At 37.0% G+C, this 25,877-nt stretch overlaps 1 protein-coding gene across 5 annotated transcripts in view; it reads left to right on the forward strand.

Annotated features, from left to right (window-relative positions):
• The window catches only part of ST7 (suppression of tumorigenicity 7), a 314,490-nt gene that overhangs the window by 163,858 nt on the left and 124,755 nt on the right, over positions 1-25,877 (forward strand). For all 5 annotated transcript variants that reach the window (XR_008528324.1, XM_054563970.1, XM_054563972.1 and 2 more), the window contains exons 2-3: positions 366-448; positions 16,768-16,927. Coding sequence is in view for 4 of the 5 variants with exons in the window: in XM_054563970.1 (XP_054419945.1) it covers positions 366-448; positions 16,768-16,927 (243 nt within the window). In the remaining variant the exon portion in view is untranslated. The remainder of the gene's footprint in view (positions 1-365; positions 449-16,767; positions 16,928-25,877) is intronic.

Here is a 25,877-nt window from a genome sequence, read left to right on the forward strand (position 1 = left end):
AGGCTTCTGATGTGTGGGTCACGCAAAGCAAATAGGGCATCTTCTCTATTTGACTGATGGTTATAACCAGTTTTGATTATACTTTTCAGTGTTAGGAATCCACAAAAACCATTCACAACAATAGTTTGAGGAGGCAGAAACTAAAAAAGCTGCTCTTTTGTTCTTGTATGTAGCATTTTTCCTTCAGGATATGTAACTTGACACCTAGTATTCTGAGCTTATGTAATTTTAATGGGGCTCTGTTATGGTTCTAAGAATTCTTATCACCAGAAACAAATGATTTCAACAGAGAGAAAAATGAAGCAATCGGTTTTATTAGCATACTCATCATTCCCTGTTCTTTTCCCTCTCTCTTTTTTTTTCAGTGAGCATGTTTTTGAACACATTAACACCAAAGTTCTACGTGGCCCTAACAGGCACTTCCTCACTAATATCAGGGCTTATTTTGGTAAGTAATGGAATTTTTCCTATTTAAAAATATGCTTATTATCGATGCACATATATATCAGTATATGTACAGGGAAAAAATCTAGAAGAATATATACTAGCGGCTTTGTTATTATCTTTCATGTGTGCATATGTTGGGTGGGCACTAATAAAGGCCTTTCACTACTTAGGTTACATATTTCTAAAATATTTAAGAAAAACTTTAGACAAGCATATATTATTTTTATTGAATTGGGAAAACAAAATAAATAAAATAGAAAATAAAGGAAAATGATTATGTGTCAAATTCTAGTGTCTAAGATACTATAAAATAAATGTGACTCAGTTCAAGTAAAAATATTTTCATTACTCTTTTCACAATAAATTGGACATAATTAAGATCAGTAGAAATATAGCTCAGTTTCTTTAAATTTATTGACTTGGATATGACAATTCTGTTTTTTTCCTTGATCTTCTATTCTCTTAAAATTCACATTTATTTCCCTATTGTTCCTTTTAAAATAATTCTAAATAGGTGAAAAGCAATATCATAATCATATCCTTGGCTCTATTACATTAGGCTTAAAATAGTTACAGGTGAGATAAATTATAACACCTGAAGTCCTTTTCTTTCCTTTAAGCACCTTAAATAGGACCATCTAAACTCAGTAGAATCACTCTCATATAAGTAAATGATGTTTAAGGAGAAAGTGGTTTTAGGAAGTTTTTTTTTTCTCTCTACACATAACCCTTTGATTATTAATTATTATAGAAATGGGACAAGACAGATATTACAGAGTTTATGTTAAGAGAATATCTGTAGAAAAACAAAAGTTTTAGGGGAAAGGGGCACCAGGATGTGGAGCAAGAGCATAAGTGAATGTAGATGAACAGAGGATTTCAAAAGCTTGAGCTTATAAGGCGCAGAATGAAAAGGTGGAGCAATGTGTGCAGAGCAGAGACCGGCAAACAGATGAGAGTGATGGTGATGGTGTGGGGAGCACCTTTTTTTGTGGTCAGAGCATATTCAGGTTAATCATGTGAGTTGCTTGATTCAAGGGAAAATATGTTTAAAGTTAATACTATTGGACCAGGAATGTGAAGAACATCAGCAAGGGGCACTCCAAGATTGTTATATAAGTGGAAAGCCACATAAAAAGCCCAATGTTGGCTGCAGGGTCCAAACCAAGGTGAGGGGAAGCATATTAAAGTTCCTTCTTAAAATGGATTGAAATGAGGTGTGTATACAATTTGTACTATATTGCTGCTTACATGCAGAACTGCCCACTCATCTGTGTCTGAAGTCTTTCTTGTTCTGTGAGGACATGAGAAAAATAAAGGCCTCTTAGGGAGTTATTCATAAACCTGTAAGTGACTTGCCTATGTCCATGTTGTTGATTTGTAGCAAAGCCAGATTTAGAACCTATGTCTCAGGTTCGTACCTTAATATGCTTAATGGACTGAAGAAACTTTAAACTTGGAGAATGTTTTCACATGCTTGATAAATTATTAATAAGTATATGCTGAAAACATAGAAATCTTTTAGCATATATATATTTGGGCGGGAGTGAGGAAGTATAACAAATCATCTAAAAATTACTTACATTTGAAATAATACTGTAGTATTTTTTCTAAAACATCTTTGAAATCTTTTTGATTAAACAAATAAAGAAATGGTGAACATTTTTGTATATACTTTGAATAGCAATTTCATACTGGAGCCAGTAATCCACTCTGATGTGGAAAGGTAGGTTTGTGTGTTCTTCCCAGGAGTGTTCACTTAAGAACATTACCTACTTAGTTGGTGCTTATTGTGTGCCAGGCAGTGATCTAAGCACTTTAAATGCTAACTAATTTATTCTTCCCAATAGTACAATGAGGTAATGGCTAGTGTTTGTATTTTATTTATGCATAAATTTGGTGGCAGGAAGGGCAAGTAGGTAACCTGCCTTAGGTCACACAGTTGGTAAATGGTGAAGTTGGGTTTCCACCCAGGCAGTCATGCTGTTTTTTGTTGTTTTTTTTTTAAATTTTATTTATGATTTTTAAGAGAGAGAAAGAGAGAGAGAGGGATTGATTTGTTGTTCCACTTATTTATGCATTCATTGGTTGATTCTTGTATGTGCCCTGTCCGGGGATTGAACCTGCAACATCGGTATATTGAGTTAATGCTCTAAACAACTGAGCTACCCAGCCAGGGCCAGTTGTGCTTTGTCACTCATTTCGCCACCTCTTGGTTAGCTTCTCAGCTGCTTTTCTGGTTTGCTGAATAAATGGCAAGTCTGGATTTTATTCTAGCACTATATTGGTATGGGAGCAATTAGGCTTTAAATTAATTACAAGAGCATAGATTATTTGCTTTTACTCTGGTAATCTAGGCCCCAGACAGTCATTTTTCCTTCTGACTCAGAAGATGGTGAAGTCTCATCAGCTTGCTTTTCTTGTCCTCTGTATAAAGAGATTTCCCTAGCCCATGGCCATTTTTTGCAGATCCAGGCTAGTGAGGCTTCCCCTCTGGCCTGTGGACTGCAGCTACTGAAGCTTGATCACTGCCGTGCTACCTTATGGGATTTTGGCATTGCAGTATTCTCAGGAAGCAGAGGAGATTGCTGACTGATGTGGTACTTTAAGCAAAGGAAAACCTCTAATGTGTGAAGATTTTGAAAGGCCTTTCTCAAAAATACTTGGTGTGTACTGAGGGCAAAGTAACTACAATGTGGGAGTAGTTCTTGATAGCGTTAGGTGTCTGCTTTAGATTGTTGACACTGGTGTTGTCCAGCCTTTGGGGGGCTCAGCTTTACTAACCCTCAAAATGTACCTAGGATGGAGATTTCTCTTCAGCCACAACTCTTTTCTACCAAGTACATTTCATGAAGAAGCAATACTGAACTAAAGGATCAGGTGCTTTGAAAAATAGCTGCTTAACGGTTTGTTTCCTGGCACCAGAAAGATGGTTATCTAACTACTCTCCCTTGAGCAGTGTTAGGAGAGTCAGAAGGTGAACAGTCAAAGCAAGGCTGCCCCTGGGGAAATTGCTTGTTTGAGGACATCAGGCTTGTTTGAAGACAACAGGGATTACTATGGTGAAGACTGAAATCATCATGTAATGTGATGTCTTAGAAGAGAGGTAAAAAGAAACAAAAAACCCTGGTATTTCTCTTGTGAAGAAAAAGTCAGTTAACTGAACAAATAGTCATTGAAATAAAATGGGTTTTCCTAATGCTGCTCTCATATACACTAATGTATTTAAAATAAATGAGGACTAATCTGTATGCATTTACTGGATGTCACAGCTAGTTCTTAATTTCACAAGTTGAAAACCAGCAATGAGTTAAACCTAACTCTCTCTCTTCCCTTTTGGTTCCTGTGCCCAGGCACCCATCCAGGCAGCTCTCTCTCTTGCTTAACTTCGAGTTGCTTCTGCCAGATTGGCACAGCCTTTTCACCTCAGTCCCGTTCTAGCCACAGGAACTGCACCTGTCGTCACAGCCCAAATCTACCAATTTCGTCTTTTATCTGCTCTAGCAAGGACATGTGCATTTGCTGGAAGTAGCTTCTGTGGGCAATGTTTATTTCAATGGAGAAAATTTCTGGGATTTGCTTTTGCTTTTGAGAATGGTCAGGTGGATATGTGGAGAAAATGCTCACCTCAGTTTTCTTAAAATATTGGTAGAATGGAGAAAATCCTTTTATGGTGTATTGACATTTATGCATAGATCCCTGTATCCTCATTAACATGTATATAGACAAGCTCCTGCAACTACATTTTACACATATTAAATGAAGAGACAAAAAGTACTCATCCAGAGTCTAATTTTTAAAAGTGAGAGTCAAGAACAAAAAAATGCAGAAAATTAGAATAGTAAATAAAAGAATTAGTTCATGGATTAGATGTGAAAAAATTATGTTGGGGAAAATGGTAGAAAAGATAACAGATCAGGTAGGAAATTTGTTGTAACAAAGGTCCAATGATTGAATTTCCCACTCTGTTCCAGGTACTGTCTTAAGCACTTTGCATATATTATTTTAATATATTCCCATAGAAATTCTAAGTGGTAGATAAAACCAGTACCTTTGTGCTGCTGAGTAGAAACCTACACACAGTATAAATAATTTGGCCAAGGTTATGTAGCACACACATGGCGAAATTTGAATCCAGACCTGTTTGATCATGTCCTCTTATCCCCTCTTGTGTAAGGGAGTGGGACTGGAAGATTGTTATGGCTCCTTATGACTTTTTTTCATTTATCCAAAGAACTTGACCTGCAGTTGAGGTAGCACTTTGATAGGCATGTGAATCACCCACGTGATTCTGTGCTAAAAGTGAAAAAAGACTCAAGGAAACCTGATTGGAAGGGCTCTTGGGGAGTGGGAAGTAGCATATAATTAAATATCAGGTTGTGTGCATTATGAAGCAACTTGTCTCTTGGCTCTAGAATAAAGAATGAGAGGATGATGTTGGGACTAGATGGCCGGGGAGCCTGCAGACAGTGGAAGGAAACTAAGGCCTTATCAGATTACAGTTTCTTGGACTCACCATGAAAATTAATGATCTGCAGGAGACCAAGTGCCACAGAATAGATAGATGCCTCTCAGGGTCTGACTGGACGTGAGTGGGTCAGACTAATGGTTAGACGTGGTGAAGGAGATGAAAATGCTAATGGTAGATTAAGGGACAAAACCATTCTTTTGGTTTTTTCAGTTTAAATTTGAGCAAAAATTGAGAGGCTTGAAAATTATGCAGTTGGAGGACTGGAGGTGGGAACCATCAGAAGCCATGTAATTGAAACCAGGAAAGACCTAAGTAAGGGCTAGGTATCCAGAAAGTTTATGACTTGCCCAGGGCACCTTGCTATCTAAGGGTGGAGTGAGGACTAGGATTTAAATTTCCACTGCTTTGCCATAGCATCATTCTGCCTCTTGTAAAGGTGTTGACTAAAAAGGTGGATAGCAGCAGTGCCTAGCAGTTGATGTTTTCATGTTAACAGACTTACAAAAATAGGTCAGGTAGATAAAAAAAAAAAGGGGGCAGGGGAAGAGAAGAAAGAGGAGAGGGAGGGGTGGGGGGAGAGATGGGATGGGCCGGGGGAGACTTGAACGTGTTCTTGATGAGACACTTTTTCTTTTTTCCAGTTGGCCATGGATTAAGTCTGATTTGGCCAGTCTAGAACATAGGCCAACACTTATCACAATTTATATTTTTTGTTTCATCATTTATTGTTTTTCTTCTCTTTATAATGGAAGCTTCACAAAAGATGGAACAATATTTGTGTTTTTATATACTATATAATGCCCAAGTTAAACACTGAGGAATATTTGTGGATTGCAGAGAGATCCAGTGAGTGAAGTTATTAATCAACTGCATCAAAATTATCTGGAGAGTTTATTTATTTGTTTGTTTGTGTTTTTATATATATTTCCTTTTTTATTTTTAATAGTTTATTTTTATTCCATTTTTTCCATTACCGTTTATCCCCCTTATATTCTCTTCCATGCCCACCCACCCATTCCTCACTCCCCCCCGCCCGCAATCACCACAGTGTTGGCCTTGTCCATGAGTTCTTTTTATGTTTCGCTTGATCCCTCCACCTCTCAACCCTGATCAAGAGCCATCAGCCTGCTCTCTATCTATGAGTCTGTCTCTATTTTGCTTCTTAGTTCAGTTCATTAGATTCTACATATAAGTGAAATCATATGGTATTTGTCTTTGGCTGGCTTATATCACTTAGCATGATGTTCTCCATGTCCATCCATGTTGTCACAAATGGTAAGATTTTCTTCTTTACGGTATTTCATTGTATAACTATACCATAGTTGTTTAATCCACTCATATACTGATGGATACTTTGGCTGCTTCCATATCTTGGCTATGGTAAATAATGCTGCAGTGAACATAGTGGTGCATATATTTTTTTGAATTATTGTTTTGGGGTTTTTTTTTGGATAAATTCCCAAAAGTAGAATCACCAGGTCATAAGGCAGTTCTATTTTTGATTTTTTTGAGATAACTCAATACTGCTTTCCACAGTGGCTGCACCAGTCTGCATTACCACCAACAGTGCAAAAGGATTCCCCTTTCTCCACATCATTGCCAGCACTTGTTTGTTGATTTATTGATAATAGCCATTCTCACACGTGTGAGGCGATAGCTCATTTTAATTTGCATTTCTCTGACGATTAGTGATGTTGAGCATCTTTTCATATGTCTGTTGGCCATCTGAATGTCCTCCTTAGAGAAATGTCTCTTCAGGCTCTTTGCCTATTTTGTGATTGGATTTCTTTTGGTGTTGAGTTTGATAAGTTCTTTATAAATTTTGAATATTAACCCCTAATTAGATATATTGGTGAATATGTTCTCCCATTCAGTGGATTGTTTTTTCATTTTGTTGATGGTTTCCTTTGCTGTGCAAAATCTTTGTAGTTTAGTATAGTCTTGTTTGTTTATTTTTTCTTTTGTTTTCCCAGCCTGAGGAGTATATCAGAAAAAATATTGCTATAAGCAATATCTGAGATTTTACTGCCTATCTTTTCTTCTAGGATTTTTATGGTTTTGAGTCTAACATTTAAGTCTTTAATCCATTTTGAATTTATTCTTGTGTGTAGCATTAGAAGGTGGTCTAGTTTCATTTTTCTGCACTTATCTGTCAATTTTTCCAACATTTATTGAATGAACTATCTTTAGCCAATTGTATGTGTTTGCTTCCTCTGTCAAATATTAATTAACTATAAATGCTCTCTGTTCTCTTCCATTGGTCTGTTGTCTGTTTTTATGTCAGTACCATGCTCTTTTGATACTATGGCCTTATAGTATAGTTTAAATTTAGGCAGTGTGATTCTTCCAACTTTGTTTTTATTTCTCAAGATCGATTTTGCTATTTGGGAGTTTTTGTGGTTCCATGCAAATTCCTGAAACATTTGTTCTAGTTCTGTAAAATACGTCATTGGAATCTTGATCGGAATTGCATTGAATCAATAGATTCCTTTGGGTAGAATGGACATTTTAATGATGCTTATTCTTCCTATCCACAAACATGGTATGTGCCTCCACTTATTTGTATCCTCTTCAGTTTCTCTCTTCAGTGTCTTATAATTCTCCAAGTACAGGTCCTTTACGTCCTTGGTTAGATTTGTTCCTGGATATTTTATTCTTTATGAAGCAATTGTGAATGGTATAGAATTCTTAATTTCCCTTTCTGATAGTTCATTATTGGCATATAAAAATGCAGTTGATTTCTGGATATTAATTTTGTATCCTGCTACTTTTCTGAATTTATTTATCGGTTCCAGTAGTTTCTTGGTGGAATATTTAGGATTCTCTATGTACAAAGCTTGTCATCTGCAAATAATGACAGTATTACTTCTCTTTTTCTAATTGGGATCTCTCCCTTCCCCCTCCCCCTCCCCACTTCCTCCCTTCCTTCCTTCCTTCCCTCCTTTTCTCTTTTTTTTTTGTCTGATTGCTGTGGCTAGGACTTCCAGTACTATGTTGAATAAGAAGAGGAGAAAGTGGACATCCCTGTCTTGTTCCCTATATTAAGGTGGAACACTTGTAGTTTTTCCCTGTTAAGTATGATGCTGGCAGTGGGTTTGTCATATATAGCCTTTATTACATTTAGGTATGTTGCCTATATTACCATTTTGCTGAGAGTTTTTATCATAAATGAGTGCTAGATTTTATCACATCCTTTTTCTGCATCTATTGATATGATCATGTGGGTTTTATCCTTCATTTTTTAATGTGGTGTATCACATTTATTGATTTGCATATACTGTACCAACCTTGCATCCCCAGAGTAAATCCCACCTGGTCATGGTGTATGATCTTTTTGGTGTATTGCTATATTGAGTTTGGTAATATATTGTTGAGGATATTTGCATCTATGTTCGTCAGGGATATTGGCCTATAATTTTCTTTTTTCCTAGTCAGTTTTTACAGTTTTGGAATTAGGATAATGCTGGTCTCATAAAATGAGCTTAGGAGTTTTCCCTCCTCTAGAATTTTTTGGAATAGTTTGAGAAGGAGAGGTGTAAGTTCTCCTCTGAATATTTGGTAAAATATATCCAGTCCAGGGCTTTTATTTGTTGGGAGTTTTTTTGAGTACTGTTTCAATTTCATTAGTTGTAATATTCGTATGTCTATTCAGATTCTCTGATTCTTCCTGACTTAGTTTTAGAAAGTTGTATGTTTCTAGGAATATATCCATTTTGTCCAGGTTGTCCAATTTGTTGGCATATTGTGGTTCATAATAGTTTCTTACAGTCCTTTGTATTACTTTGGTGTCAGTAATCCTTTTTCATTTCTGACTTTATTTATTTGGGTCCTCTCTCTTTTTTTCTTGATGAATCTTGGTAAAGGTTTGGCAATCTTGTTTATTTTTTCAAAGAACCAGCTCTTAGATTCATTGTTTTTTTGCATTTCTTTTTTTTTTAGACTCAATTTCATTGATTTCTGCTCTGGTCTTTATTATTTCCTTCGTTCTGCTCACTCTGAGCTTTGTTTGTTGGTCTTTGCAAGTTCCTGCAAGGGTCAAGTTAGATTGTTTATTTGAGCTTTTTCTTGTTTCTTAAGGTAGGCCTGTAATGCTATGAATTTCCCTCCCAGTACTGCTTTCCCTGTGTCCCATAGATTTTGGGTTGTTGTGTTCTCATTTTCATTTGTTTCAAGATATCTTTTGATCTCTTCCTTCATCTTGTTTTTGATCCATTCATTGTTTAATAACATGTTATTTAGCTTTCAAGCCTTTGTGTGTTTTTCAGTTTTCTTCTTGTGATTAATTTCTAGTTTTATAGCATTATGGTCAGAGAAGATGCTTGATATGATTTCAATCTTCTTATATTCACTGGGAATTGTTTTGTGTCCTACCTAACATGTGCTCTATCAAAGAAAATGTCCCATGTGCATTTGAAAAGTATGTGTATTCTGCTTCTTTGGGGTGAAATACTTTGAAGATATCAATTAAATCCGTTTGATCTTGTGTGTAATTTAAGGCCACTGTCTCCTTGTTGATTTTCTGTCTGGAAGATCTATCCATTGAAGTCAATGGTGTGTTAAAATCCCCTACTATTACTGTATTTCTGTGGATCTCTTCCTGAATGTCCATCAAGATTTGTTTTACATATTTAGGTGCTCCTTTGTGGCGTACATAAATGTTTATTTATTAAGAGGGTTATATTCTCTTTTTGAATTGGTCCCATTATCATTGTCTTTTACTATAGCCTTGGTTTTAAAATCTATTTTGTCAGATATAAGTATTGCTACCCCAGATTTTTTTCCCCTTTCCATTTTCATGAAATATTCTTTCCACTTAGTCTGTGTATATCTTTCATTCTGAGGTGGGTCTCTTGAAGACAGCATATATGTGAGTCTTGTTTTCTTATCCATTCAGCTACTCTATGTTTTTGATAGGACCATTTAAGCCATTTACATTTAAAGTGATTGTTGGTATATGTATTTATTGCCATTTCTTTTTAAAAACTGTTTTCCACTGGTTTCCTTCTCCTCCTTCTTATTCAAGCAAACTCTTTAACATTTGTTGCAGTGCTGGTTTGGTGGTAACAAACTACTTTAGTTTTTTCTTGTCTGGGAAGCTCTTTATTTCTCCTGCAATTTTAAATTATAGCCTTCTTGGGTAAAGTAGTCTTGGTAGGAGGTCCTTGCTTTTCATCACCTTGAATATTTCATGCAAATTCTTTCTGGCCTGAAATATTTCTGTTGAGAAATCAGATGACATTCTTATGCGAGTTCCCCTGTAGGTAACTAACTGCTTTTTTGCCTTTTTTTTTTGCGGCTTTTAAGATTCTCTCCTTGTCTTCAGGGTTTGCCATTTTAATTGTGATGTGTCTTAGTGTGGGCCTCTTTGTGTCAATCTTGTTTGGTACTCTCTGTGCTTCCTGGACTTGTGTGTCTTTTTCTTTCACCAGGTTAGGGAAATGTTTGGTCATTATTTCTTAAAATAGTTCTTGATCCCTTGCTCTCTCTCTTCTCCTGGTAGTTCCATGATGTGGATGTTGTTACACTTCATATTGTCCCTGAGGTCCTTTAAACTATCCTCATTTAAATTTTTTTTTTCTTCTTGCTGCTTTGCTTGGGTGTTATACCTTTTCTTCTAAATCACTGATCTGATCCTCTGCTTCATCTAACCTACTATTTATTCCTTCCTGTGTATTATTTGTTTCAGGTATTGCATTCTTTATTTCTGACTGATTCCTTTTTATGATTTCTATGTCTTTTTTCATGCTGTTGAGTATCCTTAAACTTATTACTCTAAACTCTGTATCTGATAAATTGCTTGTTTCCATTTTATTGAGCTCTTCTTCTGGAGAATTCCTTTGTTCTTTCATTTGGAACCTGTTTCTTTGTCTTCCCATCTTGGCTGCCTCTTTGCATGTGTTTCTATGTATTAGCTATATCTGCAAAGATGCTTGTGCAGTTCTTTGTCAGACGCTGTCTGTGACTGGCCCTGGGCAACCTGTCCGGAGCCTTCAGTGATCCACAGCTTGTAGCTCCTTCTGCTGAGCCTGGGTGTGTGCAGAAAGAACCAAGCTGTGCACAAGGCTGGCTTTTTACTAGCACTGTGCCTGGGGGAGGTCTGGGAAGCTTATTTTAAATGATGAATTCTGAGCACTACTGCAGATGAAGAATATGAGCTGGCAGGGCTTGGGATACATGGCACAGGCTGGCTTCTCCCAAGGGTCAGTGGTCTCCATAATTTCATTCCAGGAAAGTGACCTTTGCATCTAAGTCACAGTCAGTAATGCTAGAAAGGAAAATCTTACTCTCTGAACATATAGACACTGAGTTGGGATGAATCACTGACTGTTGACTGTTGCCAGTTCTTTGTATTCTCTCTTTTCTTAAAGGCAATAGGTGACCAGGAAAGGGGGTGGAAGAGCATGAATACCAGTTCTTCACACAGTTCCTTTAACTGTTTTGGGAAAAAGGTGATTGAGGAGGTATCCGTGTAGATCAAGGAAGCAGGAGATCAAGACCCCCTCTGTAACTCTTCAGTATTCCTTAACAAAAGAGACAGGATTCAAGAATAAAAAAAAAGTCTGTCATGAGGGATTAGGAGGGATTTTGAGAAGGTAGGTGAGTATGGTGAAAGGAATATACTTGAAAATTCTAACAGGAAATTAAAAAGCTTATGGATCTTACTATATATAATTCATGACAATTGCCTTAGTTTATCTTGTTTAATCCCAGAATATTCCCACTTGCCAAAACACTGTTTACCATCAGATATATTTCTGAATATTTAGAGCAGTTGTCAATTTGGCAGTTTTTCCATAGGAGCAGACTGCTAAAAAGTTTCATATTTCCTCTTTAATCTCCACTGTCACTATGTGTACCCTTTCATGTTATCATCATCTACTTTAATCTTCAGGAAATAGTCAGTTAAAGACTGTGACATTTTTTATTTCCCATGGATTTAATGGAATTGGTGTGAAATTCCTAAGGTGCCGCTATATGGGAATCTTGGAGTATTTTTTTTAATGTGATATAGGGTATAGAGAAGTTCCCTAATTCATGGAGAGGTCTTTTATATATAAAACATGCAGTTCAAGAAGAGGAGGTCATATTGACTAGGAAGAATTTAGGCATCTTTAGGAAAGATTCAGCTTTTAGGATAGATTGAAGGGCCTTGCCTGTTATCCCTTTGTCAGATTTTTGTTCCTTCCCTGTAGGAGATGAGAAAAATTTGCACGTTAGTTCAGCTGCCAACTTGGGTGTCTACCCCCAACCCCGAATCCCAGTGTTCCTTAGTCATCCTCTCTTTTTCTGTCAATTAGTAATGGAGGAGGTCACAAGGCATTGTTAACTGAGACCTTGACATATGGGTGTCTGTTTTAAATATGACCTGGTTCCTGGGTATTGCTTATGGCCCTTCTCTTTTTCAAGGTATAGATCTGAACCACTTCCTCCAAAACCACTTCTTCCATCCTCACATTCCCAATTCCATTTCTACATCCCTTATCTAGGAGATAAACCTCATTTGCAATCTACTGAGGTCAGTGTCACCCACTTTTTATTCCTTTTTTGCCTTCCTAATGTGAAATAGCTAATATCACACCCTACTTTCCAAAAAAGAATGTATCCCTCTATTCACTCATCCTTCCCCATTTTTTTTCTGGCTCAGACCAGGAAATGATAGGTTATTTTTCAAGGCAGGGTGGGTGTGATTCGTGGGCACTTGACATCTTGCCTTTTGGTTATTTGTACTCTTTTGCATCCCCAGTTTCTCTCTTTCCACTAGATTCTTTTCTGTTTCACAAATCTGTGTAGGCCTCTTTTTTATAACAAACAAAATGAAGGTAAACCCTTTCATTGGTCCTACTGTTTTTAAAAATTATATCCCATCAAATCACCAGGCTAGTCCTTATCATCCATCCATGCACCCATCCATCAATCCATCCATGGATCCACCCATCTATCCAACATTAACTGGGTGCTTACTATGACCTTATTTCACTCATTAGATAACTGAGTCCCAGAGAATCTAGAAAAGCAACCAAAGTCATTCAACTCAGCTATCATGAACTGTGTTAGAGTTTTTACCTTTCTGCTACATGGTAGGGTCACTGTTGGCTTCCTAAATGTTAAACTCAACTGATGCTTTTTAGTTTTCACCTTACTTGAATTCTATAATCCTTGGGGTAGAACATGAGTAGGAAAAAGTACTAGAAAGATTACATTTTTAAGACTATGAATTGAGTAAATTTATATTTTAATTCTATTGTCAGATAAAAAAATTCTTTTGGCTCTGGCTGGGCGGCTCAGTTGGTTAGAGTGTCATCCTGTACATCAAAAGGTTGCAGGTTCAATTCCTGTTCAGGGCATGTACTTAGTTGTGGGTTTGATCCCTGGTCGGGGTGCATATGGGAGGCACCTGATCGATCTCTCTCTCTCTCTCTCTCTCTCTCTCTCTCTCTCGGAGGCCCCTGATGTTGTTTCTCACATTGATGTGTCTTTCTCTTTCCCCCTCTCTCTGAAATCAATAAACATATCCTTGAGTAATTATTTAAAAAAACAAACAAACTGTTTTATTGCACGGTGGCAAGCCTTGTTAGCTATTAGCATGTCCAAAGACTAATTTTAAAATCTAACTTTGTTTATGAGAGCTTTGTGGTTTACATTGTTGGTTATGCACCATGAAGAAAAATTCAAAGTGACAACAAATATGTGCATGTTAGATAGCACCATCTGCCCATTTGGATCAGTGCAATTCTTCCAAAATACTGTGGCATGCTGGCCCAAAGCTTTAGAAGATTTGGTTTGAAGTTGAAGATGGCTTCAAGTCCTTTCCTTCTTTCTTTCAGTAGTTGTTCATTCAATATATATTGAAACCTCTGTTCTAGGGTTTTGGGGGCACTAGTATAAAGAAAGACAGTGATGGGTAAGAGGTCATCTACTGTTGTGACAAGACAGTCCTGAAAAGGCTGCAAAAACAACCCAGTCTTTACTGAGGTCTATTTATTCCTACATTAGAAATATTGTGTGGAAGGTCTGTTTCCTATTATAGTGTAAATATCCTGTTAATATGAGTCATTTACATCTTAGGATGAATCTTCTGGTCCCATTTGATAGGTTACCTCTGGATTGATTTAGACAGCTAAGAAACCTCAATAAACACATCAGAGTGAAGATTTGAAAAGGGAAATGATGGGTTATATCTGTCTGTTTTTGTTTAAATGATCAAGAGTTATAAAAAGATACCTTCTTATAGGGCCTTGGTAGGATTAGTGGCACAGATCTGGGGCTGTAGACTAAGCAACTACTCAAATTAGCTGTGTGACTTTGCTCGGATCACTGCACCTTCATGTATAGACCTCATTCCTCATCTCTAAATGGAGACTACATGTGGTCCTTTAAGTCCCTTTTAGTACTGAACATTCATAGATTCTGCTGGAGGAACTGAGAGCTCTAAAGCATCCCAAGGTATTTTCTTGGGATGGGTATAAGCCATGCTAGGAACAACCTGTGAGAGACATTGTGGGTCTGTGGCACGGACTTATAGTGACAGGGGTCACATCTATGCTCTGTAACAGCTAATGCCATGTTTGCAGCATTTTGTGCTGTGTGACTGAAGGAATGGACTCAGGCCTGGCAAGTACCCAAACAGCAAAGTATAGGAAGCAGAGCAAAGAAAGCCCCCACCACAGGTGATTGAGAGTCACCTACAGTTCTGTGATCAATGTTCTCAATCCCTTGGAATCTTCCCATCTAAAGGCAAAACCATGAATCTCTTCCGGGCTTTGTTGGGTGGTCAGGACTGAATGGTGAGCAGTACTCTTTTTTCACAATGATTTCTGGAGTATTTAGCCAACAAATTAGCAGCAAGACAGTATGCTGTACTAGCCCAAATTGTATACTAGCAAAAAAGGGGTGTGTTATAGCAGTATGAGAGAAGTGCGGCCGACAGGAGGTGTGTGTATCATCAGTACAATAAATGACAGCTTTGCTGTTACATTTGAGAACCATCTATGCAGCAAGCACTGAACTAAGTCTTTTATATGGGGATTGAGACTACATGTTTTACGTGGCTGTGAAAATTGAGGGCCTTTAATAATAAATGTATTCTCTTTTTTTTGTCCTCGAATGAGGATATGCTTATTGATTTTAGAGAGAGGGGAAGGGACGGGGAGAGAGGGAGAGAAACATCAATGTGAGAAAGAAACATTGATCTGTTGCCTCTTGTATGCACCCCGACTGGGGACTTGACCTGCAACCTAGGCATGTGCCCTGACCGGGGAATCAAACCTTCAATCTTTTGGTCTATGTGACATCTCTCTAGCCAACTGAGTCACACTGGGCAGGGCAGTATATGTATTCTTAATATTAAATATAACATGATAAATATGATTTCCACTTTACAGTTGAAGTTCAGTTAGATTAACTCAACTAAGGTTACAAACCCTCTTCTCGATTCATGGTTTGTAAATTTACTGTTCTTAAACTTTTTTTCCTTCTTTAAGCAAGATCTCTTATTCCTAGCATTTCAAGTGTTATAGATTAGTCCTGTTTCTTTTTCACTTCCATATAATATTCTCCCATCTACCCAAGGAAATTACTTGAACTTGAAGTCTTAACATGTGGAAATTCATATGGTCAGAAGGGGTAACTCTTTGGAATTAAATCAAGTTGTCCTATTAAAAGTTTGGAAACATTTGGTCTAACTGACATTTTCTTTTGGTCATTCATAAATGTTCTTCCTGTCTGTTTAAAATAAATTTTTGGTAGAGCAAAAGAAAGAAGACATCAATTTTAAACTAACAGTCCAAAGACCATTCTAGAGTAGATATCAAAATCTTGTTTTTATGAAATAAGTAAAGATAGAGGTAATTAATTCTGTTAATTTCACATTCTATATTATTATGTTGCTATGAGACTGTTGTTTCTTAAATTTCTTCTGTATAATGATTTGTGACTACTTAAGAAAACCTATTCCAAATCAGATAGGGATGAGAGGAAAGGAAGTGGGAGAGAGCAACTTTGAACAGTGGTAGGAAGGCGATCACTGCGGGGTTAGGGGAGCCAGGTGAGAAGGGTTGTTGGGAGAGGTCGCTTGCTATTTCAGGGCTTAGGAAATTCTGATTTTCGTCTAGCCATGTGAATATCATTGCTTCTTTCCTTTTATTAATGAAAGTTATTTCTTTTCTCCTTTGCAATCTGTAGTACATAACAATTGGTAAGCTTGTGAACTAAGAAATATTAGTGGTAGACAATAGATGCTTATGTTTATAAAGTACTTCTTAGCAGGTGGGGCATTAATCTTAGTAGTTGTATACTATCCATACATGAAATGGGATGCCTTCCACTCTTTTTGTAAAACCAGCATTTCTCTAAGGAGATAGTTTTCTTTTTTTAAATGAAATTTTGCTGTCTTAATTTTATGCAGGTATAGTTTTAAAAGAATCCAAGGTACCAAGAATTGGAATCTTTCATAAGCCATACTTTTAAAAGTGGCTTCTTTGTATGTATTTCTGGAGTTCTGTTCCAGCAATGACGATTTTGTCATTAGAATGATATGTAAATTTGGAGGAAAATAATATTGAGCAACTCTTACAGTGTTCTTTAATCCATGGTTGTAGGTATAGATTTTTCTTCAAAACCGATATTAAATGGAGAAACAACATTAAGAATTTAAAGTGTAATTGGTGTTTTAATTTTTATAAATAAGTACTTTAATATTTAGAATAAATTAAACAATTTTTGGCATAAAAATTGTTTGTTTAAGGTACTTATAATTAGTAAATACAACATATTATGGAAGTATGTACAAAAATCATAAACAGTAACAAGGACTGTTTCCTTGTATCACGCGTATTATTTTTCTCTTCTAGATATTTGAATGGTGGTATTTTCGCAAGTATGGAACATCATTCATTGAACAAGTCTCAGTAAGCCACTTGCGCCCCCTTCTGGGAGGTGTTGACAACAACTCCTCCAACAATTCTAACTCCAGCAATGGGGACTCAGATTCCAACAGGCAAAGCGTCTCAGGTATGGAAAGTCCTTCAGTTTGCAGCAGTTATTTTCTTACTCTTACTAAATTATTATGACTATGTGACAATAAGAATGTTGTTGTTTAAATGTTAGACTTTAGAGAAAAATCAGTTTATTTTCCAGAGGAGATGATGACAACCTTTACAGGGAGCTAGCATATAAGCATCCCAGGAAAAGGAATATTTATCTTGTTTAATTTTACTTTTTCTTTCATTTGATTTAGCTAATGGTAATTTAGGTCAATATTCCGAACTTGAGTCTCCAGCCTCCTTATCCCTAGTTTCTCAAACATTGTTGAATGTATCCATTCTCTTTCATGCTAACTATAGAATTTTATGTCTAACTAGAGCTGATAACATTGCTCCTCTGCTTAAAAGGCTTCATCAGTTCTCATTACACTGAAGATAAAGCTCAGAATCTTTCTCGCAACATAAGCTGCTTCTAATTTATTTTTGCCAACCTTGGCTTCTGTCACAATCTAGTTATTTTCCTTCACATTTCTCACATGCCATGGTTTTTGAAGACCCTCTGCCTGGAAGACTGTCTCCCTGTCTCCTGTGTTTGCTCAACTTTCACAGCCCAACTCAAATGTTATCTGCTGGGAAGCTTTCTGTGATAGGCTGTACAATGTATCTCCACATTCATTGACTTTTAACATTTTTACCTTTAGCAACACTGATCAAATTGTGCTATAGTTTTTATACTGCTTCACTACAGTACCTCTAGCATTTTGCAGTGTTTATTATATTATAGAAACTCAGTGAATGAATGAATGATCATATACAAGGCCTGTGCTTTCTCCAGTCATAAAAGAAAGAGGAATATAATTTTCTAGGTTGGTCTCTTCATCAGCTCAGTAAGCATTTCCTAAGTCTTTAATATGAACCTGACCTTGTACAGGTTCTTATGAATATTACATCCTTATGGAGCTCTCATGTCTACTGATGGAGACAAAGTAGTAAGTTTTCTGACTGTATGAGGGAAACATCCAGTGCTATGGAGAATAAAGGTGTGGGTTTTTGACTCAAACTGAAGGAAGTCTTTTGCTTCTTGACGGAAAGGGTGCAAATCCTGAGACTTGAAGAAAGAAGAGGAAGAAATTAAAGAGCTACGTTAGATGTTTTTTCCTTACTCCCTAGAATAACTCAGCCCACATTTCATAAAGATCTAGTCAGGTGATAAGTATCAAATAGAATTGTGCATATATTTTAGTTGCAATGTTGATTTCAATGCTCTTTTAATACACCTTTTGCCAGCTAGCCATGAGTGGCAATAGGCACCTCTAGGTACATACACTTCATCCTAAAGAGTACATGTGTAAGAGATGGCACACCAAGGTGACGAAATTGTCTGGAACTTTGTAAGCTTATCAAGTTTGTGAAAGAAACAGAAAGATACCTGAGGAAAGTGAACTGTTACTTTAACCAGCTGCTCTAATGAGTGTGGCATATTATGCTAATTAGAAATCTTGATCACTCAGTCATCATCACATAAGTAGTTGTGGATAATTGCCATACACTTTTCATCTGCTGTGAAGACCCCAGAGATTGTATGTGCTCTTGCTTGATTACTATAGTCTTTGAATAATACAGAATATTATAGAAAATTAACAGACTGAAAACAGAAAGGAGCCTCATTTGAGGCCATTCTTTTTTGCGAATACATTTTTATTTCCATTAAAATTATCTCTCTACCCAATTTAAATCTCTTGACATCATTCCTTAATGCAATAAAGACCTCATGCTCTTCTTATTGTCACTATAATTTTGCTGTCTCTCCTTGTGAATGCCTTGAATAAGCCCTTTATTATTAATCAACAATAATAATTATGGAAATTATGGAAATTCCCAATTGTATTTATACCGAGTTATAACCTGGCAAAGACTAAGCTTTTGAATATATTTTTTAAAGATTTTACTTATTTACTTTTAGACAGAGGGGAAGGAAGGGAGAAAGAAAGGGACAGAGACATCAATGTGTGGTTGCATTTCTTGAGCCTCCTACTTGGGACCTGGCCTGCAACCCAGGCATGTGCCCTGGTTGGGAATCAAACCAGTGACCCTTTGGTTTGCAGGCCAGTGCTCAATCCACTGAGCCACACCAGCCAGGGCTGAATATTGTCATTGATGGGAGCGACGCAGCGCACGGACTCTGGATATCAGTGTTACTGTCCAGAGCCAGCTGAGGAGGGAGCAGGGCTCTGAATCCAGCAGAGCCTGTCCCGGGCTTGTCACGGATGGGTGGAATAAACATGAGTCATTGCAAACACTTCTCTGTTTTCCAGGATATGGCTCTTTCCTCTAGTGGAGAAGGCCCCAAGCCCCTGTGTCCAAAATCTTTTATTGAGAACCGTATGTGCAGGGGAATACAACAAAGCTCATCAATCAATGTCAAAAGGCTATGTTTATAGAAAATAAATAGAGATCATAGATAACAATCGGAAGAACACAAGAGTTCTGCTTCAGGTCAAGGTCTATGAATAATGTAAATCACTTTCCCAGTGTGAGCCGGTTATCATAGCTTTTGAAGGGAGAACAAGCATGCTTAGAGGAACTTACTTCTAGGCCTAATTGTCCCCAGGAACTGCCCGATCCAATTTAGGGCTGTACCTGCCTTTAGTATTGTTTCAAGCCTGAACCATTTGGGCAGGGCAGAGCCACCAAGAGATAATGAGACTTCTTTCAGACAGAATGAGGACTCTGGCCATGTCCAAACTGAGCTGAGGGGTGCAGGCTTGTTTACCTTTTCTCTGTATCCCCCAAGTTCTTGTGTGCTGCCCATACCGGTCAATGTCTGTCTTAGGTCTTTCCTCCTCGTGAGGAATCTTACCCGCCTTTGACTAACCAACCATCACAGGGCCAAGCAGGGTGATGTGAAAGAGGCAGGGGCTGCGCCCCTGGCAGGGGGACAGGCTTCATCTCCTCAGTGGCCTGTTTTCCCAAGGCCTCCTTGATTATTACCAGCCTTGGGGCCCTCTTGCCTATTGGCAAGGCTACAGTTCCTGAAACCAGACAGGGTGTTTTCCAACAGAATATTATTAATATAGTTCCCCTAACATTTACTGAATGTCTACTACTAGGCATGAAATAGTTCTCCTTATAAATATATAATATTTATGATCTGATCTCATAACAATGTTCAGATAGTTATATTTAGGAAAATGGAAATTATCTTAAGTATTTTTAGGGCTCAATATGCCCACTTTTTGACATTTGTATTTCTAATATTTGGCTATCTCAGCCCAACAAACATGAAACTGATATGGAAATACCAGATACCATGGGACTAATACCATTTTCCTCATCTTTTTTCCTTGTGGTGATTTTTATTTTTTAATAAGAAAAATATTATAAAATTGTCTGTGTTTCTCTCTTAATTGCTTTCTGTAGGCTGGCTTCAGCTAAGTATAAAGGCAAAAGAAGGTCAAAATTGAGGATAATCAAAACATTTTCTTAAAATAATTTGTTTAAAAATTCCTGTTGCCTTAATAACAATAAAATGACTATTGCCTTAATAACAGAAGGGTAAATCTATTGAATTCTTGGAGCAACATAAGACTGTTCTTTGTTGAATCTTACATGAAATACAACAGGGCTAACAAAGTCCTGTGGACATTGACAAATACACTTTAATGACATTGCTTATCTGAGGAAAATCATTGGAAAAGCTAAAAATAAGCTGAAAACATTGGTCTTTATGAAAATGCATATTGTAGCTGTTTCTTCAAGAATCATTTGTTTTGATTAAAAGCAGAAAGAGCTGGCCTACCTAAGAATAATTTTAGGTGGGGAAAATGGGGAGTGAGAAGTTTGTGATTGTTACAAGGCAGACTGTTCATGTATTTGTTTAACTTTTGGATCTGTGCAAATAGACCTGAGTGCAGACCCTCTCAAAATTTGCAGTGATCTTCATCTTAACATTGCCAAATTTCATATTTGGCTTAGGTTAACATTTATGAACATTTCGCTTGTTTTGGGTTATTTGGAAGCTAAACTGCTGTTTTTTTTCACAAATATACAGCTTTCTGATAAATCCTGCTGATGTAGTTGCATGTCACCATGTTTCTTGTTGCCATTTCTTATTTCAACTTAGCTTTTGAGTTGATGAGGCATAGGGATTTGAAATGTGACCAACTCTTCCCTGTTGCAAGTGAATGCATTCTCAGGGCCCAGGAACATTCTAAATTTGGGTTTGTGGAAACATCTGTTTGATAATTTGTCCTGTTCTCAAATAAGATGCCATAAAGACAAGGTTTGCAGCATTCAGTTTCTTCAAGATATTTGGAAAAGTGTAGGGTGTTCCATCACGTGAGAAGTATCTTTGCCAAAGTCAAGTTTAAATTCTCTGAGACTCTTTAACAGCCTATTATATAGAACTGGATCTTTAGACAAACTCTGGTGATAGTCATTTGACTTCCTGTCACAGATCATCTCATTTTAATCTCATTTAATCAATATAAGATATATATCTTTTATATAAAACTTTAAAAAAGAATTTCACCTGGAATTCTAAATTAAAATTTGTTACATTTCAAGAACCCATTCAAGCACTGATTTAAATACAGATAATAAAGAAAAGCAGTGGATATGAAGAAACTCAGAGTGCTAAGATATATCCTAAGACCTTCACAGATCCTTGAATTCTCATAACACCAGAGCAAATCATTTTCCCCATAGAAAGCCATGTAGTTCAAATAATAATAACTAGCACTCTTAGTGCCTACAATCAGCATTACATCTATTAACTCATTTAATCCTCACAATAACCCCAGGAAACAAATACTTTTATCTCTATGTTACAGTTGAGGGAGCTGAGGTACAGGAAGGTTAAGTCATCTGCCCAAGGTCACATTGCTGGTAACCTGGGTGGTCTTGCTTCAGAGTCCAAGGTCTTAAGCACTAACTAAAAATTTTAGTCCAGATCCTCTGTGAGGTCTATAAACTCAAGACTAATGTATATTAAGCAATTGAAATAAATAATTTCATTAAAACCCTGTACTATAGTATAGAACATCATTGCTGAAGTGACATTAGCTAAACTTAACTTTAGAAACATCTCTCGCAGGATTCCTGATGGTTCAGAGTTCAGGTGCTTCAGTCAGTAAGATGTGGCCCTAATCTTGACTCTATAATTTCCAGATTGTGACCTAGGGCAAGTCACTTTAACCTTCTTTAACATATTAATTTTCACACATGGAAATAATGATAGTATCTATTTCATGGAGCAATCTGGTCATGCAGAAATATCAAGTCAGAGGACAACCATTTTGCAGTATTCTCCAGATGAACTGACTTCACTATGACTATGATGGGAAGGATAGCGATATGGCTCAGGGTTCAGCTAGGTTATTCACTATCTCAGTGACGTGCTGTTATAACCAGGCCTTTCAGTGGTTACCTTTCAAGTATATCCCACAGCAAAACTGCAAATTGCTACATGTCAAGGACCCTTGGAGTTGGCTCTCCGATGGTCTCAATTAGGGTGAAATCAGTTTGTACCTGCCAAAATCTGTGTGTTGAAAATGATTCTCTTAGCCAGTGCTTATAACATCTTTTAAAATGTCCTGCCACTAAAATTTATATTCTGTTATAGATTAGATTTCAAGTTGAATGGTGAAAATGCTTAAAACATCTTTAGTCCCTGATGAACATTTATTCACAATTTCCACATTATTTGGTAGAGTTGATTGATTTAGGTCAGAAATGACCAATGAGAAATGTATGAGAGAGACAACGATTTAATGATCTTGATAATATTCTTGAAGAGGTAGTAAACTATCTTGAATAAAGCAGACCATTAAAAATGATCTTAAAACTCATAATTATTTACATTTTTTTCTTTTCATAAAAGAACTTGAGGGAATTACACTTTTTGAATTGGAAACTACCCACATGTTACTCTGTGATTCCTAATAATTTTTAAATAATTATTTTGAAAAGTTATGAAAACAGTTAAAGCTTACTTACTTAAGAAAATGGGTATTTTGTTACTCTTAATGATTGCTTAAATGGACCTGTGTGATGTTCATTTCAGAAATATCAAAGGTAATAAATATATGTTGAAACAGGTCAGAAATTGCCTGGTTTGGGGTTAATTTTGATTGTTGCATATCTCTGAGGAAACTTTAGTTGGGTCCTGTTCTGTTGTACTTTGAAACTAAAATGTTTAAAAGTACTATTAAGAAGTGCCTAAGAGTTTTCCAGAGGAGTTTTCAAAACTGTTTCTCTACTGGAAAATTTAAATGATGAAGGCACAGGCTTTTAAAAATATGATGTTATAGGGTAGCAGGTCGGTAGTACATAGTGGGTAATTGTTGGGCAGCCTGGATGCCAGGACTTCATCACAGCTAGTGTGAACCTTGCAGAAATTATGTATCTCTTCCTCCCTTCCTCCCTCCCTCTTTCCCCTTCCCCCTCCCTTCCTCCCTTCGCCTTCCTTTCCCCTTCCCTCCCCTTGCCTCCCCTTCCCTCCCCTCTCCTCCCCTCCACTCCCGTCCCCTCCCCTTCCCTTCCTTCCTACCTTCCTTTTTCTCTCTCTCCCCTCTCCTTTCCTCCCTCCCACTCTCTCTCTTTCTCTCTTTGCTGGATATTAACACATAACCACCATGAGTTTTTTTCTTTGTTTGTTTTACTTTTTATTGAATTTGTTGGCATGATACTGGTTAACAAAATTATACAGGTATCAGGTCCACAATTCCACAGCACATCATCTGTACACTGTATTGTGTGTTCATTCACCTAAGGTTAAGTCTCCCCCAGTAGTCACAACACTATTGTTTGTGTCCATGAGTTTTTTCTCTTTTTCAATCCCTCCCCCTCCCTAGCCCCCACAAAAGCTGTCAGCCTGCTCTCTGTGAGTCTGTCACTATTATGCTTGTTACTTCATTTTGTTCATTAGATTCCACATGTGAGTGAAATCATATGGTACTTGTCTTTCTTTGACTTCTTTCATTTAGCATAACATTCTCCAGGTCCCATCCATGCTGTTGCAAAGGGTAAGATTTCCCTCTTTTTTTTTTTATGTCTGAGTAGTATTCCATTGTGTAAGTATATTACAGACAGTTTTTTTATCCACTCAACTACTGATGAGCACTTGGGCTGCTTCCAAATCTTGGCTATTGTATTGCATTGGCCAAAAATTTTTTTTTTTTTCCGTAAGATGGCTTTAGTAGTGCTTAATTGTCTTTAACTTCATTCAAAATGATTTTGTTAGATTGTATTGTGACAGCTGTCATACAGTGTGTATTTTAAAAAACATCAAAATTGGTAATTTTTTTCAAAACCCTCAAAATTGGTAGTTTTGGGGGGTAGCCATTTAAGCACTGAAAATGGAAGAAAATAAGGAACATTTTCAGCATATTATGCTTTATTATTTCAATAAAGGTAAAAATGCAACTGAAATGCAAAAAAAAAAAAAAAAGGATTTGTGCAATATGAAGATACTGTGACTGGCCAAACGTATCAGAAGTGGTTTGTGAAGTTTTGTGCTGCAGATTTCTTGCTGGATGGTGTTCCACAGTCGGGTAGGCCAGTTGAAGTTGACAGGGATCAAACTGAGATGTTAATTGATAACAACCAATGTTATACCACACAGCAGATAGACGACATATTCAAAATATCCAAATCAATAAGCTTATTGGTGAAATTAAAAATGTGTCTTTTATTTTATGGAAAAAACTAAACAGCCTTTTTGGCCAACCTAATAATTAATGCTGCAATGAGCATAGGGTTGCATTTATTCTTTTGAATTAGTGTTTTGGGTTTCTTTGGATAAATTCCCCAAAGGGGAATCATTGGGTCATAATGTTAGGCAGGATAGATAGTAAAGCAAGGCAGGGAGGAGGAGGAAGACATGTCTCACCTGTTGATTCAGCAGTCCTGAGCCTGGTCTGTTGAGTTTGCCAGGGGTTCCAAACATCACAAGCCAAGACAGCACAGGAGGAAGGGGAGTCCTTGAAACTTGGTCCTGGGAAAGGGAGCCCTGTAGAAATTTCACTAAGACAAAGAGCCTTTACTATTTTAGGAAGAAAGACTTTGTAGCTGTGTATTAATCCCAGGGTCTAGAAGGTGGAGAAGAAGAGGTACATAGTTGCTAGCTAAGGGATATAATCCCTGAACCCCATTAGTCAGGACACTCAGATTAGTTGAGTGCCCACTTGTAGCCTCTGCTCAAGTCTATAAATAAATGTGCTATTTCATTTCCACTAAACATGTTGTTCTCTTGCTTGAAGTCTTCTCTTGTGAGCAAGGCAAGAACCAAGGAGGTAAAGAAGCCCTCCCACCTTGGGTCTTGTAGGTAACAATAAGGCAGTTCAATTTTTAATTTTTTGAGGAAATTCTATATTGCTTTCCACAGTGGCTGCACTAGTCTTCCTTCCCACCAAGAGTGCACGAGGGTTCCCTTTTCTCTACATCTTCACCAACACTTGTTGCCTGTTGATTTATTGATAATAACCATTCTGACAGGCGTGAAGTGATAGCTCATTGTTTTAATTTGCATCTCTCTGATGATTAGTGACATAGAGCATCTTTTTATGCCTGTTGGTCATTTGCATGTCCTCTTTGGAGAAGTCTCTATTCGGGCCCTCTATCTATCTTTAATGGGATTGATTGTTTTCTTTCTTTCTTTTTTTGGTGTTGAGTTTTATAAGTTCTTTATAAATTTTGGATATTAACCCCTTTTCAGATGTTTTCCCATTCAGGGAGTTTGTTGATGCTTTCCTTTGCTGTGCAGAAACTTTTTAGTTTGATGTAATCTATTTTTATTTTTTGTTTTGTTTCCCTAGTCTGAGGACATGTATCAGAAAAAATATTTCTAAGAGCAATGTCTGAGATTTTACTGATGGTCTTTTCTTCTAGGATTTTTATGGTTTTGAGTCTAATTTAAGTTTTTAATCCATTTTGAATTTATTCTTGTGTGTGGTGTAAGAAAGTGGTCTCGTTTAACT

The sequence above is a fragment of the Pteronotus mesoamericanus genome, unplaced genomic scaffold (assembly GCF_021234165.1).
Source record: "Pteronotus mesoamericanus isolate MK-2021 breed Mesoamerican mustached bat unplaced genomic scaffold, CSHL_Meso_final scaffold_85, whole genome shotgun sequence".
Taxonomy (NCBI): domain Eukaryota; kingdom Metazoa; phylum Chordata; class Mammalia; order Chiroptera; family Mormoopidae; genus Pteronotus; species Pteronotus mesoamericanus.